Source organism: Falco cherrug, chromosome 4, assembly GCF_023634085.1.
Source record: "Falco cherrug isolate bFalChe1 chromosome 4, bFalChe1.pri, whole genome shotgun sequence".
In the NCBI taxonomy this organism is placed as follows: Eukaryota; Metazoa; Chordata; class Aves; order Falconiformes; family Falconidae; genus Falco; species Falco cherrug.
The window spans coordinates 7,367,169-7,380,890 of NC_073700.1; the positions used below are offsets into that span (position 1 = coordinate 7,367,169).

The 13,722-nt window shown below is 53.9% G+C and overlaps 4 protein-coding genes across 4 annotated transcripts; all 4 read right to left on the reverse strand.

Annotated features, from left to right (window-relative positions):
- Positions 1-1,583: 1,583 nt before the first annotated feature.
- Positions 1,584-3,776, reverse strand: LOC114015027 (heat shock transcription factor, X-linked-like). Its single transcript, XM_027800721.2, has 2 exons — positions 2,705-3,776; positions 1,584-2,061 (listed from the first exon to the last, which is right to left on the reverse strand). Exons 1-2 carry the CDS (start codon positions 3,383-3,385, stop codon positions 1,642-1,644), a joined length of 1,101 nt encoding a protein of 366 aa, XP_027656522.2. The 5' UTR covers positions 3,386-3,776; the 3' UTR covers positions 1,584-1,641.
- A 923-nt stretch (positions 3,777-4,699) lies between these two features.
- LOC129736074 (heat shock transcription factor, X-linked-like) lies at positions 4,700-6,269 on the reverse strand. The gene is made up of 2 exons (XM_055710239.1): positions 5,769-6,269; positions 4,700-5,125 (listed from the first exon to the last, which is right to left on the reverse strand). Exons 1-2 carry the CDS (start codon positions 6,162-6,164, stop codon positions 4,700-4,702), a joined length of 822 nt encoding a protein of 273 aa, XP_055566214.1. The 5' UTR covers positions 6,165-6,269.
- Positions 6,270-7,751: 1,482 nt separating this feature from the next.
- Positions 7,752-9,333, reverse strand: LOC129735974 (heat shock transcription factor, X-linked-like). Its single transcript, XM_055708993.1, has 2 exons — positions 8,833-9,333; positions 7,752-8,189 (listed from the first exon to the last, which is right to left on the reverse strand). Exons 1-2 carry the CDS (start codon positions 9,226-9,228, stop codon positions 7,764-7,766), a joined length of 822 nt encoding a protein of 273 aa, XP_055564968.1. The 5' UTR covers positions 9,229-9,333; the 3' UTR covers positions 7,752-7,763.
- Positions 9,334-10,815: 1,482 nt separating this feature from the next.
- Positions 10,816-12,397, reverse strand: LOC129735979 (heat shock transcription factor, X-linked-like). The gene is made up of 2 exons (XM_055709002.1): positions 11,897-12,397; positions 10,816-11,253 (listed from the first exon to the last, which is right to left on the reverse strand). The coding sequence occupies exons 1-2, from the start codon at positions 12,290-12,292 to the stop codon at positions 10,828-10,830; spliced, it is 822 nt and encodes a 273-aa protein (XP_055564977.1). The 5' UTR covers positions 12,293-12,397; the 3' UTR covers positions 10,816-10,827.
- Positions 12,398-13,722: the final 1,325 nt, after the last annotated feature.

The following is a 13,722-nucleotide window of genomic DNA, read 5'->3' on the forward strand; positions in this document are numbered from 1 at the left end:
CTACCGTCCATACGCCCAGCCACTGTTCACTATAGGCTACTCTCTGCTGTTCACACTGTTTCCTTATCTTCTAGAGGTGAGATCATCCGGTTTTCTTCTCATACTCCCTCAAAGTTATTTACCTCTTTGCTGCAGGATCACAGCTGCACATTGTCAAAGCAAGGCCACAGTTGCACATATCAATGTCAAAACAACCCACTGTCTTAGTTCCCTACGAAGAACCAGGGTGGCCACCTGCTCTCCTTTCCACACCAGTCCTGCATGCTGAGGAGAGGAATGGCACAGGACCAGGACAGACGACAGAACAAAACCAAGTGTTGGTTGCATTTGCTGCTTTTACATGCTGAAGAGAAGGTTGCATCTGTCTGCAAAAAATCAGAGCAGCCCTTGTTCCAACCAGCTTTAAGTCTGTGGCATCCGCCTAACCATCTCCCCTGCAGCTTCCTTCTCTCTGAACAGCTGGTAGAGTCACTAAAGCCAAACCCTTCTGCAGTGAATTTAACTGTGTGAGGGGACAGTGGTCCTTTGTATTTCCAAGCCAGTTTGAGGCAGACAGAACCAGAGAGGTGGTGTAGCCCACTGCCAACCACCCAAGCCAGTTGCTTCCTTGCACAGATCATTTCCCCTTCCGACATCTCATCCTCAGAGAGCAAAAGAGGCACCTGGCTGCTCTTCCGTGCAGTACCAACAGCTCAGCCTTTGTTGGACCTCCTGGTGCTACCATGACACTGGTGCATGCTTGTGCCGGGACCTCAGTCTTGGTAAGACCACTAAAGGACAAGTGGGAATATTAAACCCACAGAACTATTTAAGAACAGTGTTTTCCACTGTCCAAACAAGACAAGCAACTAGAAAAAGTTTCTTGTTCATCTTATTATCAACTTTATTTGGCTCCATTTATTACTAACTCCATAGACTCTGTCTCTTGCCAACTCTATTAGATAACCAACTCACACCCTTATTTCTTATGCTGGTGAATGCAAACCACCGCAAGGCATGGCCCGTCCTTCGCGGCATGTGTGCCGGACCAGCTCTCACCAAGCAGCGAACCCCCTGCTCAGCGGAAAGCTTGGGCAGCACAAAGCAGCCTCTCGTTTAGATGCTTCAGTTAAACCCTCTTTGCTAAACTGGACCTTGGTAAATGCTCTTGTCAGAAATTCTTCCTCCAGTCACTGGGTAATGGGTTGCCTCCTCCTGCGGAAAGCTCTACGGTTCAGCCGTACCCCCTGCGGAGTCCCAGGACTTGTGAGCTCCTGGTAGCCTGCCGTGGCCTTGGGAGAATGCCTCTGCAGAGGAGTGACAGGACCTCCCAGCCACAGATGGCATGCGGAAGACGCAACACCAGGGCATGCACCATGCAACCCTCATACTGGCTTTTACTTTCTAGCGCTGAGAAACCAGGCTGGTCTACGGGGAGAAATGGTTGGTTCTGCTAGGGGTGGATCAGTTGCTTCTGAAAACTGTTTGGGTGGTGGAGCAGGAACTCACCCAACACTGTGCTGTGCAAAGAGGACAGGACAGCTGGAAAAGCGTTATTGCTACAAAGGTTTATTGCCAGCTCTGAAAATTTCTGTGTACTAAAAATGATATTCAACACCATCGACTGGCTCCTGACTCTCTGCCCATCCAGAACATGCCATACTAGAGTCTGATGGCATGACCTGCATCTGCAGTCCTGAGGTGGCAGGTGCAGGTGGGGCAGTGGGGGACTGGAGGGCTTTGTCTGCAGAGTGGTGCTGGGGACGCTGGCAGAGCTGAGAGTGGTGGTGGGGAGGAGGGGGCCACAGGCCTGAAGTTCTTGCTGCCCGCTGCTCCCGCCGGCTCTGGAAGTGCGGGAGCAGCTGCCGGTGGAGATGGACGGGTGGCACCGAGGCTGGGAGGTGCTTCAGCCCATCGCTTGGTGGACGCTGGCATGTCCCCTGCAGGCTGGCCACCTGGTCTTCTGCAGGGCTGCCCCTCATCCATCTCCAGGGCTTTCCGCTTGAGGCCAGCCCTCCTCCGGCACTTTTCCAGCAGGTGGGGATGCCCTCTGTTAAAGAGGGGGTTATAGTAGTAGAGTACCTAGAAGAAGCAAAGGAGAAGAGTCAGTTGCCGCCATCCCAAGCCTGGAAAAGCCCAAGCTACGAGAAGCCAGACTCTGAATTGCACAAGACAAACATGGATAGTGGAAGGGACTCTCGGGGACGGCTGAAACCTCAAGCTGAGGCCGAAAGGTTACGTGAAGCGTTCTGTTCAGTCACCGCCACCCCTGGCAGCAAGAGCAGCGTAGGCTTTTCAAAAGCATAAGAAGTGCTTTCAAAAGCCAAATACCATGACTGTTCAGCAACTCCAGGGTGGGCATGAGCAGGGAGGTAACACTGGGGTCCTTAAGTGTATCCTCTTGGCATCCGGCAGGAAGGTTTCAGATTTGGTGCAGCAAGACACGTAGCAAAGACATTCAGAGCAATGAGGTTACACGGAGCCGGTCTTTCCATGGGACGGCTTCAAACTAAGCAGGTATAACCAAACTGTACTTTATCCACGTTTCTACTAGTCAGAAAGACTAACTCAAACCTTCCTGAAAATGCCCCGAGGAGGAAACTAAAACCGGACCGCTCGCTGCCCTCCCCGCCCCCTCTATTGCGAGGCCTTATGCGACGCGAAGGTCCGTCCCTCCCCCAAGACCCCTGTGAGCGTTAGTGGATGTGCGGAGCGATGGCTCTACCTTGCTGTGAGCAGCAGCTGCTGCTTCTTCTGCCAGGAACTCAGGCAGGGAGGCAGATCTTTCGCCATCCCCTTGCATTTTGACGAATCCGTGGTAGTTCATCTGGCGAAGGAAGCTCTTCATGCTCTGCCTGGTGTAAACCTGCAGAGGTCCTCCCCCGCCCAGCACCTCCTCTTTGAAGAGCTTCTCGTTGATGGCCACGTATTTTCCTCCCTTGCTCCACCAAATGGACCGAAACTGGTCGCTTTCCACTATCATCCAAAGCTTCTGTGGAAAGCGGAGCGACAGGAGCCCACTGCCTTGGCCCACGCTCTTGCTGGAAGCAGGAGGGACTTGTTTGGTGTCATGTCCGTCACCCCCCGGTTGGACGTGCCGCTCCTCCCCTACCACTTGCATGGCAGCGTCCCGGGGGGCACTTTCCCCCTGTCCTGGAGGGCCAGCACAAGTCGTGTCTGCCCACTGCCCCAGCTCCTCCGGAGCAGGCAGGGATGGTGTTACTTGAGCAGACAGCTCCCGCTCCATTGCTTTTGTGCCAAGCTTGCCTCGGTGGCCACCACCGTGGAGAGCCAGGCCTTGGTCCTGCCAGTCAGCAAGCAAAGGCCAACTGGCACTGGCTGGCTGTGGGTCCCAGCAGATATTCCGGCACGGCATTGTGATGCCCGTGCTGCATAGTGGTGACATCACAATGCGACGTCACGGTGACGTTTGAAAACGGTGGCCTGGCAGAAAGGAGCAGCCGGAGGAGCAGTTGCTGAAGAGCAACTTCTGTTGCTGCTTTTCACTGGCAGAGCCGCCGCTGGCGGGACTGCAGGGCCCCGCAGGCAACAAAGCTGTTGAAGGGCTGTGGGCAATGAGGGGACCGTGCTGTGTCCAGCTGCATCCAGGGGGGTCTGCAGCGAGGAGCGGGGACGGCGGCGGCGTTGGGCACCCCAGTGCTCTGTTCAGGCACTTTTTCAGCTGGCCACCTCTGACATGTGCAGAAACGTCCTCATACTGCTTGTTGTCATTTCACTGCGGTGGTGTCTGTTAAGGAAACACGATGCAAGGTGTTTAATCTGCGCAGTGGTGTAAACACAAAGAACAGCTGCAAGTATGGAGGAGGAGGCGTCCACTAGATAAAGGAAAAGGCAGTCCAAAGCACGGAGCAAGTGTCCGACAAAGAGGAGGAGGGACATTTATCCCATCCTCGGCTTTTTCAAGTGGTATTAAAATACTGAAGAAAACCACAGGAAGAAAACCTTTTCTTAGAAAGAATAGAATCATTTAGGTTGGAAAAGGCCCTTAAGATCAAGGGCAACCATTAAGCTAACACTGCCAAGCCCACCCTTCAGGGACACTCGTGTCTCTAACCGCCACAGCTACAGGTCTTTTCAATCCCTCCAGGGATGGTGACTCAACCACTTCCCTGAGCAGCCTCTTCCAATGCCTGACAACCCTTTCAGTGGAAAAAAATGTCCTAATGCCCTCTTCCAAGCCTGCACTGTGCAAGTGTCCAGTGAAACCAAGACCACCAGTGGTCATGTGCAGGGAAAGAAGGCACCTTCTGGCTGGGGAGCTCTTGATTTGTGAGGAGTTGTGCAAACTTCTGATTTCAGTGTGGTTTGATTCAAAACCTTTTTCTTTTTAATATATTCTTACTTTAAACAAGTATGTAGTCTCCACAGTTCTTGATGGCATCCCCCTTTCGCTCAGATGTTGCCATTAGGAAGAACACCCTCAGTGCATGCATCATGCAAACACCATCTATCTTTTTACTCAGTAAGGCTAAGAATCTAGAGCTTAACTGTTAATGGAAGACGATTAAATGGCTTGTGGGCTCGCTTCTGCTTAGGTGAAATAAAATCTCAGGTCTGGGCTTCCACTGTGCAAACAGGACAGGACAACTGGAAAAGCTTTATTGTTCAATCAGTTTCTCATCAGCTCTTCTAAGCTGCACTCCTTAGCAACAACCATCGGACACTCATTCATGACGGGCTGCTGACTCTTTCCGTCTCTTTAGATTGTGCCGCGCTGGGGTCCGATGGCGTCTGCAGTCCTGAGGTGGCAGGTGCAGGTGGGGCAGTGGGGGACTGGAGGGCTTTGTCTGCAGAGTGGTGCTGGGGACGCTGGCAGAGCTGAGAGTGGTGGTGGGGAGGAGGGGGCCACAGGCCTGAAGTTCTTGCTGCCCGCTGCTCCCGCCGGCTCTGGAAGTGCGGGAGCAGCTGCCGGTGGAGATGGACGGGTGGCACCGAGGCTGGGAGGTGCTTCAGCCCATCGCTTGGTGGACGCTGGCATGTCCCCTGCAGGCTGGCCACCTGGTCTTCTGCAGGGCTGCCCCTCATCCATCTCCAGGGCTTTCCGCTTGAGGCCAGCCCTCCTCCGGCACTTTTCCAGCAGGTGGGGATGCCCTCTGTTAAAGAGGGGGTTATAGTAGTAGAGTACCTAGAAGAAGCAAAGGAGAAGAGTCAGTTGCCGCCATCCCAAGCCTGGAAAAGCCCAAGCTACGAGAAGCCAGACTCTGAATTGCACAAGACAAACATGGATAGTGGAAGGGACTCTCGGGGACGGCTGAAACCTCAAGCTGAGGCCGAAAGGTTACGTGAAGCGTTCTGTTCAGTCACCGCCACCCCTGGCAGCAAGAGCAGCGTAGGCTTTTCAAAAGCATAAGAAGTGCTTTCAAAAGCCAAATACCATGACTGTTCAGCAACTCCAGGGTGGGCATGAGCAGGGAGGTAACACTGGGGTCCTTAAGTGTATCCTCTTGGCATCCGGCAGGAAGGTTTCAGATTTGGTGCAGCAAGACACGTAGCAAAGACATTCAGAGCAATGAGGTTACACGGAGCCGGTCTTTCCATGGGACGGCTTCAAACTAAGCAGGTATAACCAAACTGTACTTTATCCACGTTTCTACTAGCCAGAAAGACTAACTCAAACCTTCCTGAAAACGCCCCGAGGAGGAAACTAAAACCGGACCGCTCGCTGCCCTCCCCGCCCCCTCTATTGCGAGGCCTTATGCGACGCGAAGGTCCGTCCCTCCCCCAAGACCCCTGTGAGCGTTAGTGGATGTGCGGAGCGATGGCTGTACCTTGCTGTGAGCAGCAGCTGCTGCTTCTTCTGCCAGGAACTCAGGCAGGGAGGCAGATCTTTCGCCATCCCCTTGCATTTTGACGAATCCGTGGTAGTTCATCTGGCGAAGGAAGCTCTTCATGCTCTGCCTGGTGTAAACCTGCAGAGGTCCTCCCCCGCCCAGCACCTCCTCTTTGAAGAGCTTCTCGTTGATGGCCACGTATTTTCCTCCCTTGCTCCACCAAATGGACCGAAACTGGTCGCTTTCCACTATCATCCAAAGCTTCTGTGGAAAGCGGAGCGACAGGAGCCCACTGCCTTGGCCCACGCTCTTGCTGGAAGCAGGAGGGACTTGTTTGGTGTCATGTCCGTCACCCCCCGGTTGGACGTGCCGCTCCTCCCCTACCACTTGCATGGCAGCGTCCCGGGGGGCACTTTCCCCCTGTCCTGGAGGGCCAGCACAAGTCGTGTCTGCCCACTGCCCCAGCTCCTCCGGAGCAGGCAGGGATGGTGTTACTTGAGCAGACAGCTCCCGCTCCATTGCTTTTGTGCCAAGCTTGCCTCGGTGGCCACCACCGTGGAGAGCCAGGCCTTGGTCCTGCCAGTCAGCAAGCAAAGGCCAGCTGGCACTGGCTGGCTGTGGGTCCCAGCAGATATGCCGGCACGGCATTGTGATGCCCGCACTGCATAGTGGTGACATCACAATGCGACGTCACGGTGACGTTTGAAAACGGTGGCCTGGCAGAAAGGAGCAGCCGGAGGAGCAGTTGCTGAAGAGCAACTTCTGTTGCTGCTTTTCACTGGCAGAGCCGCCGCTGGCGGGACTGCAGGGCCCCGCAGGCAACAAAGCTGTTGAAGGGCTGTGGGCAATGAGGGGACCGTGCTGTGTCCAGCTGCATCCAGGGGGGTCTGCAGCGAGGAGCGGGGACGGCGGCGGCGTTGGGCACCCCAGTGCTCTGTTCAGGCACTTTTTCAGCTGGCCACCTCTGACATGTGCAGAAACGTCCTCATACTGCTTGTTGTCATTTCACTGCGGTGGTGTCTGTTAAGGAAACACGATGCAAGGTGTTTAATCTGCGCAGTGGTGTAAACACAAAGAACAGCTGCAAGTATGGAGGAGGAGGCGTCCACTAGATAAAGGAAAAGGCAGTCCAAAGCACGGAGCAAGTGTCCGACAAAGAGGAGGAGGGACATTTATCCCATCCTCGGCTTTTTCAAGTGGTATTAAAATACTGAAGAAAACCACAGGAAGAAAACCTTTTCTTAGAAAGAATAGAATCATTTAGGTTGGAAAAGGCCCTTAAGATCAAGGGCAACCATTAAGCTAACACTGCCAAGCCCACCCTTCAGGGACACTCGTGTCTCTAACCGCCACAGCTACAGGTCTTTTCAATCCCTCCAGGGATGGTGACTCAACCACTTCCCTGAGCAGCCTCTTCCAATGCCTGACAACCCTTTCAGTGGAAAAAAATGTCCTAATGCCCTCTTCCAAGCCTGCACTGTGCAAGTGTCCAGTGAAACCAAGACCACCAGTGGTCATGTGCAGGGAAAGAAGGCACCTTCTGGCTGGGGAGCTCTTGATTTGTGAGGAGTTGTGCAAACTTCTGATTTCAGTGTGGTTTGATTCAAAACCTTTTTCTTTTTAATATATTCTTACTTTAAACAAGTATGTAGTCTCCACAGTTCTTGATGGCATCCCCCTTTCGCTCAGATGTTGCCATTAGGAAGAACACCCTCAGTGCATGCATCATGCAAACACCATCTATCTTTTTACTCAGTAAGGCTAAGAATCTAGAGCTTAACTGTTAATGGAAGACGATTAAATGGCTTGTGGGCTCGCTTCTGCTTAGGTGAAATAAAAACTCAGGTCTGGGCTTCCACTGTGCAAACAGGACAGGACAACTGGAAAAGCTTTATTGTTCAATCAGTTTCTCATCAGCTCTTCTAAGCTGCACTCCTTAGCAACAACCATCGGACACTCATTCATGACGGGCTGCTGACTCTTTCCGTCTCTTTAGATTGTGCCGCGCTGGGGTCCGATGGCGTCTGCAGTCCTGAGGTGGCAGGTGCAGGTGGGGCAGTGGGGGACTGGAGGGCTTTGTCTGCAGAGTGGTGCTGGGGACGCTGGCAGAGCTGAGAGTGGTGGTGGGGAGGAGGGGGCCACAGGGCTGAAGTTCTTGCTGCCCGCTGCTCCCGCCGGCTCTGGAAGTGCGGGAGCAGCTGCCGGTGGAGATGGACGGGTGGCACCGAGGCTGGGAGGTGCTTCAGCCCATCGCTTGGTGGACGCTGGCATGTCCCCTGCAGGCTGGCCACCTGGTCTTCTGCAGGGCTGCCCCTCATCCATCTCCAGGGCTTTCCGCTTGAGGCCAGCCCTCCTCCGGCACTTTTCCAGCAGGTGGGGATGCCCTCTGTTAAAGAGGGGGTTATAGTAGTAGAGTACCTAGAAGAAGCAAAGGAGAAGAGTCAGTTGCCGCCATCCCAAGCCTGGAAAAGCCCAAGCTACGAGAAGCCAGACTCTGAATTGCACAAGACAAACATGGATAGTGGAAGGGACTCTCGGGGACGGCTGAAACCTCAAGCTGAGGCCGAAAGGTTACGTGAAGCGTTCTGTTCAGTCACCGCCACCCCTGGCAGCAAGAGCAGCGTAGGCTTTTCAAAAGCATAAGAAGTGCTTTCAAAAGCCAAATACCATGACTGTTCAGCAACTCCAGGGTGGGCATGAGCAGGGAGGTAACACTGGGGTCCTTAAGTGTATCCTCTTGGCATTCGGCCGGAAGGTTTCAGATTTGGTGCAGCAAGACACGTAGCAAAGACATTCAGAGCAATGAGGTTACACGGAGCCGGTCTTTCCATGGGACGGCTTCAAACTAAGCAGGTATAACCAAACTGTACTTTATCCACGTTTCTACTAGCCAGAAAGACTAACTCAAACCTTCCTGAAAACGCCCCGAGGAGGAAACTAAAACCGGACCGCTCGCTGCCCTCCCCGCCCCCTCTATTGTGAGGCCTTATGCGACGCGAAGGTCCGTCCCTCCCCCAAGACCCCTGTGAGCGTTAGTGGATGTGCGGAGCGATGGCTGTACCTTGCTGTGAGCAGCAGCTGCTGCTTCTTCTGCCAGGAACTCAGGCAGGGAGGCAGATCTTTCGCCATCCCCTTGCATTTTGACGAATCCGTGGTAGTTCATCTGGCGAAGGAAGCTCTTCATGCTCTGCCTGGTGTAAACCTGCAGAGGTCCTCCCCCGCCCAGCACCTCCTCTTTGAAGAGCTTCTCGTTGATGGCCACGTATTTTCCTCCCTTGCTCCACCAAATGGACCGAAACTGGTCGCTTTCCACTATCATCCAAAGCTTCTGTGGAAAGCGGAGCGACAGGAGCCCACTGCCTTGGCCCACGCTCTTGCTGGAAGCAGGAGGGACTTGTTTGGTGTCATGTCCGTCACCCCCCGGTTGGACGTGCCGCTCCTCCCCTACCACTTGCATGGCAGCGTCCCGGGGGGCACTTTCCCCCTGTCCTGGAGGGCCAGCACAAGTCGTGTCTGCCCACTGCCCCAGCTCCTCCGGAGCAGGCAGGGATGGTGTTACTTGAGCAGACAGCTCCCGCTCCATTGCTTTTGTGCCAAGCTTGCCTCGGTGGCCACCACCGTGGAGAGCCAGGCCTTGGTCCTGCCAGTCAGCAAGCAAAGGCCAGCTGGCACTGGCTGGCTGTGGGTCCCAGCAGATATGCCGGCACGGCATTGTGATGCCCGTGCTGCATAGTGGTGACATCACAATGCGACGTCACGGTGACGTTTGAAAACGGTGGCCTGGCAGAAAGGAGCAGCCGGAGGAGCAGTTGCTGAAGAGCAACTTCTGTTGCTGCTTTTCACTGGCAGAGCCGCCGCTGGCGGGACTGCAGGGCCCCGCAGGCAACAAAGCTGTTGAAGGGCTGTGGGCAATGAGGGGACCGTGCTGTGTCCAGCTGCATCCAGGGGGGTCTGCAGCGAGGAGCGGGGACGGCGGCGGCGTTGGGCACCCCAGTGCTCTGTTCAGGCACTTTTTCAGCTGGCCACCTCTGACATGTGCAGAAACGTCCTCATACTGCTTGTTGTCATTTCACTGCGGTGGTGTCTGTTAAGGAAACACGATGCAAGGTGTTTAATCTGCGCAGTGGTGTAAACACAAAGAACAGCTGCAAGTATGGAGGAGGAGGCGTCCACTAGATAAAGGAGAAGGCAGTCCAAAGCACGGAGCAAGTGTCCGACAAAGAGGAGGAGGGACATTTATCCCATCCTCGGCTTTTTCAAGTGGTATTAAAATACTGAAGAAAACCACAGGAAGAAAACCTTTTCTTAGAAAGAATAGAATCATTTAGGTTGGAAAAGGCCCTTAAGATCAAGGGCAACCATTAAGCTAACACTGCCAAGCCCACCCTTCAGGGACACTCGTGTCTCTAACCGCCACAGCTACAGGTCTTTTCAATCCCTCCAGGGATGGTGACTCAACCACTTCCCTGAGCAGCCTCTTCCAATGCCTGACAACCCTTTCAGTGGAAAAAAATGTCCTAATGCCCTCTTCCAAGCCTGCACTGTGCAAGTGTCCAGTGAAACCAAGACCACCAGTGGTCATGTGCAGGGAAAGAAGGCACCTTCTGGCTGGGGAGCTCTTGATTTGTGAGGAGTTGTGCAAACTTCTGATTTCAGTGTGGTTTGATTCAAAACCTTTTTCTTTTTAATATATTCTTACTTTAAACAAGTATGTAGTCTCCACAGTTCTTGATGGCATCCCCCTTTCGCTCAGATGTTGCCATTAGGAAGAACACCCTCAGTGCATGCATCATGCAAACACCATCTATCTTTTTACTCAGTAAGGCTAAGAATCTAGAGCTTAACTGTTAATGGAAGACGATTAAATGGCTTGTGGGCTCGCTTCTGCTTAGGTGAAATAAAAACTCAGGTCTGGGCTTCCACTGTGCAAACAGGACAGGACAACTGGAAAAGCTTTATTGTTCAATCAGTTTCTCATCAGCTCTTCTAAGCTGCACTCCTTAGCAACAACCATCGGACACTCATTCATGACGGGCTGCTGACTCTTTCCGTCTCTTTAGATTGTGCCGCGCTGGGGTCCGATGGCGTCTGCAGTCCTGAGGTGGCAGGTGCAGGTGGGGCAGTGGGGGACTGGAGGGCTTTGTCTGCAGAGTGGTGCTGGGGACGCTGGCAGAGCTGAGAGTGGTGGTGGGGAGGAGGGGGCCACAGGGCTGAAGTTCTTGCTGCCCGCTGCTCCCGCCGGCTCTGGAAGTGCGGGAGCAGCTGCCGGTGGAGATGGACGGGTGGCACCGAGGCTGGGAGGTGCTTCAGCCCATCGCTTGGTGGACGCTGGCATGTCCCCTGCAGGCTGGCCACCTGGTCTTCTGCAGGGCTGCCCCTCATCCATCTCCAGGGCTTTCCGCTTGAGGCCAGCCCTCCTCCGGCACTTTTCCAGCAGGTGGGGATGCCCTCTGTTAAAGAGGGGGTTATAGTAGTAGAGTACCTAGAAGAAGCAAAGGAGAAGAGTCAGTTGCCGCCATCCCAAGCCTGGAAAAGCCCAAGCTACGAGAAGCCAGACTCTGAATTGCACAAGACAAACATGGATAGTGGAAGGGACTCTCGGGGACGGCTGAAACCTCAAGCTGAGGCCGAAAGGTTACGTGAAGCGTTCTGTTCAGTCACCGCCACCCCTGGCAGCAAGAGCAGCGTAGGCTTTTCAAAAGCATAAGAAGTGCTTTCAAAAGCCAAATACCATGACTGTTCAGCAACTCCAGGGTGGGCATGAGCAGGGAGGTAACACTGGGGTCCTTAAGTGTATCCTCTTGGCATTCGGCCGGAAGGTTTCAGATTTGGTGCAGCAAGACACGTAGCAAAGACATTCAGAGCAATGAGGTTACACGGAGCCGGTCTTTCCATGGGACGGCTTCAAACTAAGCAGGTATAACCAAACTGTACTTTATCCACGTTTCTACTAGTCAGAAAGACTAACTCAAACCTTCCTGAAAACGCCCCGAGGAGGAAACTAAAACCGGACTGCTCGCTGCCCTCCCCGCCCCCTCTATTGCGAGGCCTTATGCGACGCGAAGGTCCGTCCCTCCCCCAAGACCCCTGTGAGCGTTAGTGGATGTGCGGAGCGATGGCTGTACCTTGCTGTGAGCAGCAGCTGCTGCTTCTTCTGCCAGGAACTCAGGCAGGGAGGCAGATCTTTCGCCATCCCCTTGCATTTTGACGAATCCGTGGTAGTTCATCTGGCGAAGGAAGCTCTTCATGCTCTGCCTGGTGTAAACCTGCAGAGGTCCTCCCCCGCCCAGCACCTCCTCTTTGAAGAGCTTCTCGTTGATGGCCACGTATTTTCCTCCCTTGCTCCACCAAATGGACCGAAACTGGTCGCTTTCCATTATCATCCAAAGCTTCTGTGGAAAGCGGAGCGACAGGAGCCCACTGCCTTGGCCCACGCTCTTGCTGGAAGCAGGAGGGACTTGTTTGGTGTCATGTCCGTCACCCCCCGGTTGGACGTGCCGCTCCTCCCCTACCACTTGCATGGCAGCGTCCCGGGGGGCACTTTCCCCCTGTCCTGGAGGGCCAGCACAAGTCGTGTCTGCCCACTGCCCCAGCTCCTCCGGAGCAGGCAGGGATGGTGTTACTTGAGCAGACAGCTCCCGCTCCATTGCTTTTGTGCCAAGCTTGCCTCGGTGGCCACCACCGTGGAGAGCCAGGCCTTGGTCCTGCCAGTCAGCAAGCAAAGGCCAGCTGGCACTGGCTGGCTGTGGGTCCCAGCAGATATTCCGGCACGGCATTGTGATGCCCGTGCTGCATAGTGGTGACATCACAATGCGACGTCACGGTGACGTTTGAAAACGGTGGCCTGGCAGAAAGGAGCAGCTGGAGGAGCAGTTGCTGAAGAGCAACTTCTGTTGCTGCTTTTCACTGGCAGAGCCGCCGCTGGCGGGACTGCAGGGCCCCGCAGGCAACAAAGCTGTTGAAGGGCTGTGGGCAATGAGGGGACCGTGCTGTGTCCAGCTGCATCCAGGGGGGTCTGCAGCGAGGAGCGGGGACGGCGGCGGCGTTGGGCACCCCAGTGCTCTGTTCAGGCACTTTTTCAGCTGGCCACCTCTGACATGTGCAGAAACGTCCTCATACTGCTTGTTGTCATTTCACTGCGGTGGTGTCTGTTAAGGAAACACGATGCAAGGTGTTTAATCTGCGCAGTGGTGTAAACACAAAGAACAGCTGCAAGTATGGAGGAGGAGGCGTCCACTAGATAAAGGAGAAGGCAGTCCAAAGCACGGAGCAAGTGTCCGACAAAGAGGAGGAGGGACATTTATCCCATCCTCGGCTTTTTCAAGTGGTATTAAAATACTGAAGAAAACCACAGGAAGAAAACCTTTTCTTAGAAAGAATAGAATCATTTAGGTTGGAAAAGGCCCTTAAGATCAAGGGCAACCATTAAGCTAACACTGCCAAGCCCACCCTTCAGGGACACTCGTGTCTCTAACCGCCACAGCTACAGGTCTTTTCAATCCCTCCAGGGATGGTGACTCAACCACTTCCCTGAGCAGCCTCTTCCAATGCCTGACAACCCTTTCAGTGGAAAAAAATGTCCTAATGCCCTCTTCCAAGCCTGCACTGTGCAAGTGTCCAGTGAAACCAAGACCACCAGTGGTCATGTGCAGGGAAAGAAGGCACCTTCTGGCTGGGGAGCTCTTGATTTGTGAGGAGTTGTGCAAACTTCTGATTTCAGTGTGGTTTGATTCAAAACCTTTTTCTTTTTAATATATTCTTACTTTAAACAAGTATGTAGTCTCCACAGTTCTTGATGGCATCCCCCTTTCGCTCAGATGTTGCCATTAGGAAGAACACCCTCAGTGCATGCATCATGCAAACACCATCTATCTTTTTACTCAGTAAGGCTAAGAATCTAGAGCTTAACTGTTAATGGAAGACGATTAAATGGCTTGTGGGCTCGCTTCTG

Coding starts and splice junctions, on each gene's coding strand:
- LOC129735974 (XM_055708993.1), bottom strand. CDS start 9,228: ATGCAAGTGGTAGGGGAGGAGCGGCACGTCCAACCGGGGGGTGACGGA. Junction 8,190..8,832: donor CAGCTGCTGCTCACAGCAAG/GTACAGCCATCG, acceptor TGCTTCTTCTAG/GTACTCTACTACTATAACCC.
- LOC129736074 (XM_055710239.1), bottom strand. CDS start 6,164: ATGCAAGTGGTAGGGGAGGAGCGGCACGTCCAACCGGGGGGTGACGGA. Junction 5,126..5,768: donor CAGCTGCTGCTCACAGCAAG/GTACAGCCATCG, acceptor TGCTTCTTCTAG/GTACTCTACTACTATAACCC.
- LOC114015027 (XM_027800721.2), bottom strand. CDS start 3,385: ATGTCACCACTATGCAGCACGGGCATCACAATGCCGTGCCGGAATATC. Junction 2,062..2,704: donor CAGCTGCTGCTCACAGCAAG/GTAGAGCCATCG, acceptor TGCTTCTTCTAG/GTACTCTACTACTATAACCC.
- LOC129735979 (XM_055709002.1), bottom strand. CDS start 12,292: ATGCAAGTGGTAGGGGAGGAGCGGCACGTCCAACCGGGGGGTGACGGA. Junction 11,254..11,896: donor CAGCTGCTGCTCACAGCAAG/GTACAGCCATCG, acceptor TGCTTCTTCTAG/GTACTCTACTACTATAACCC.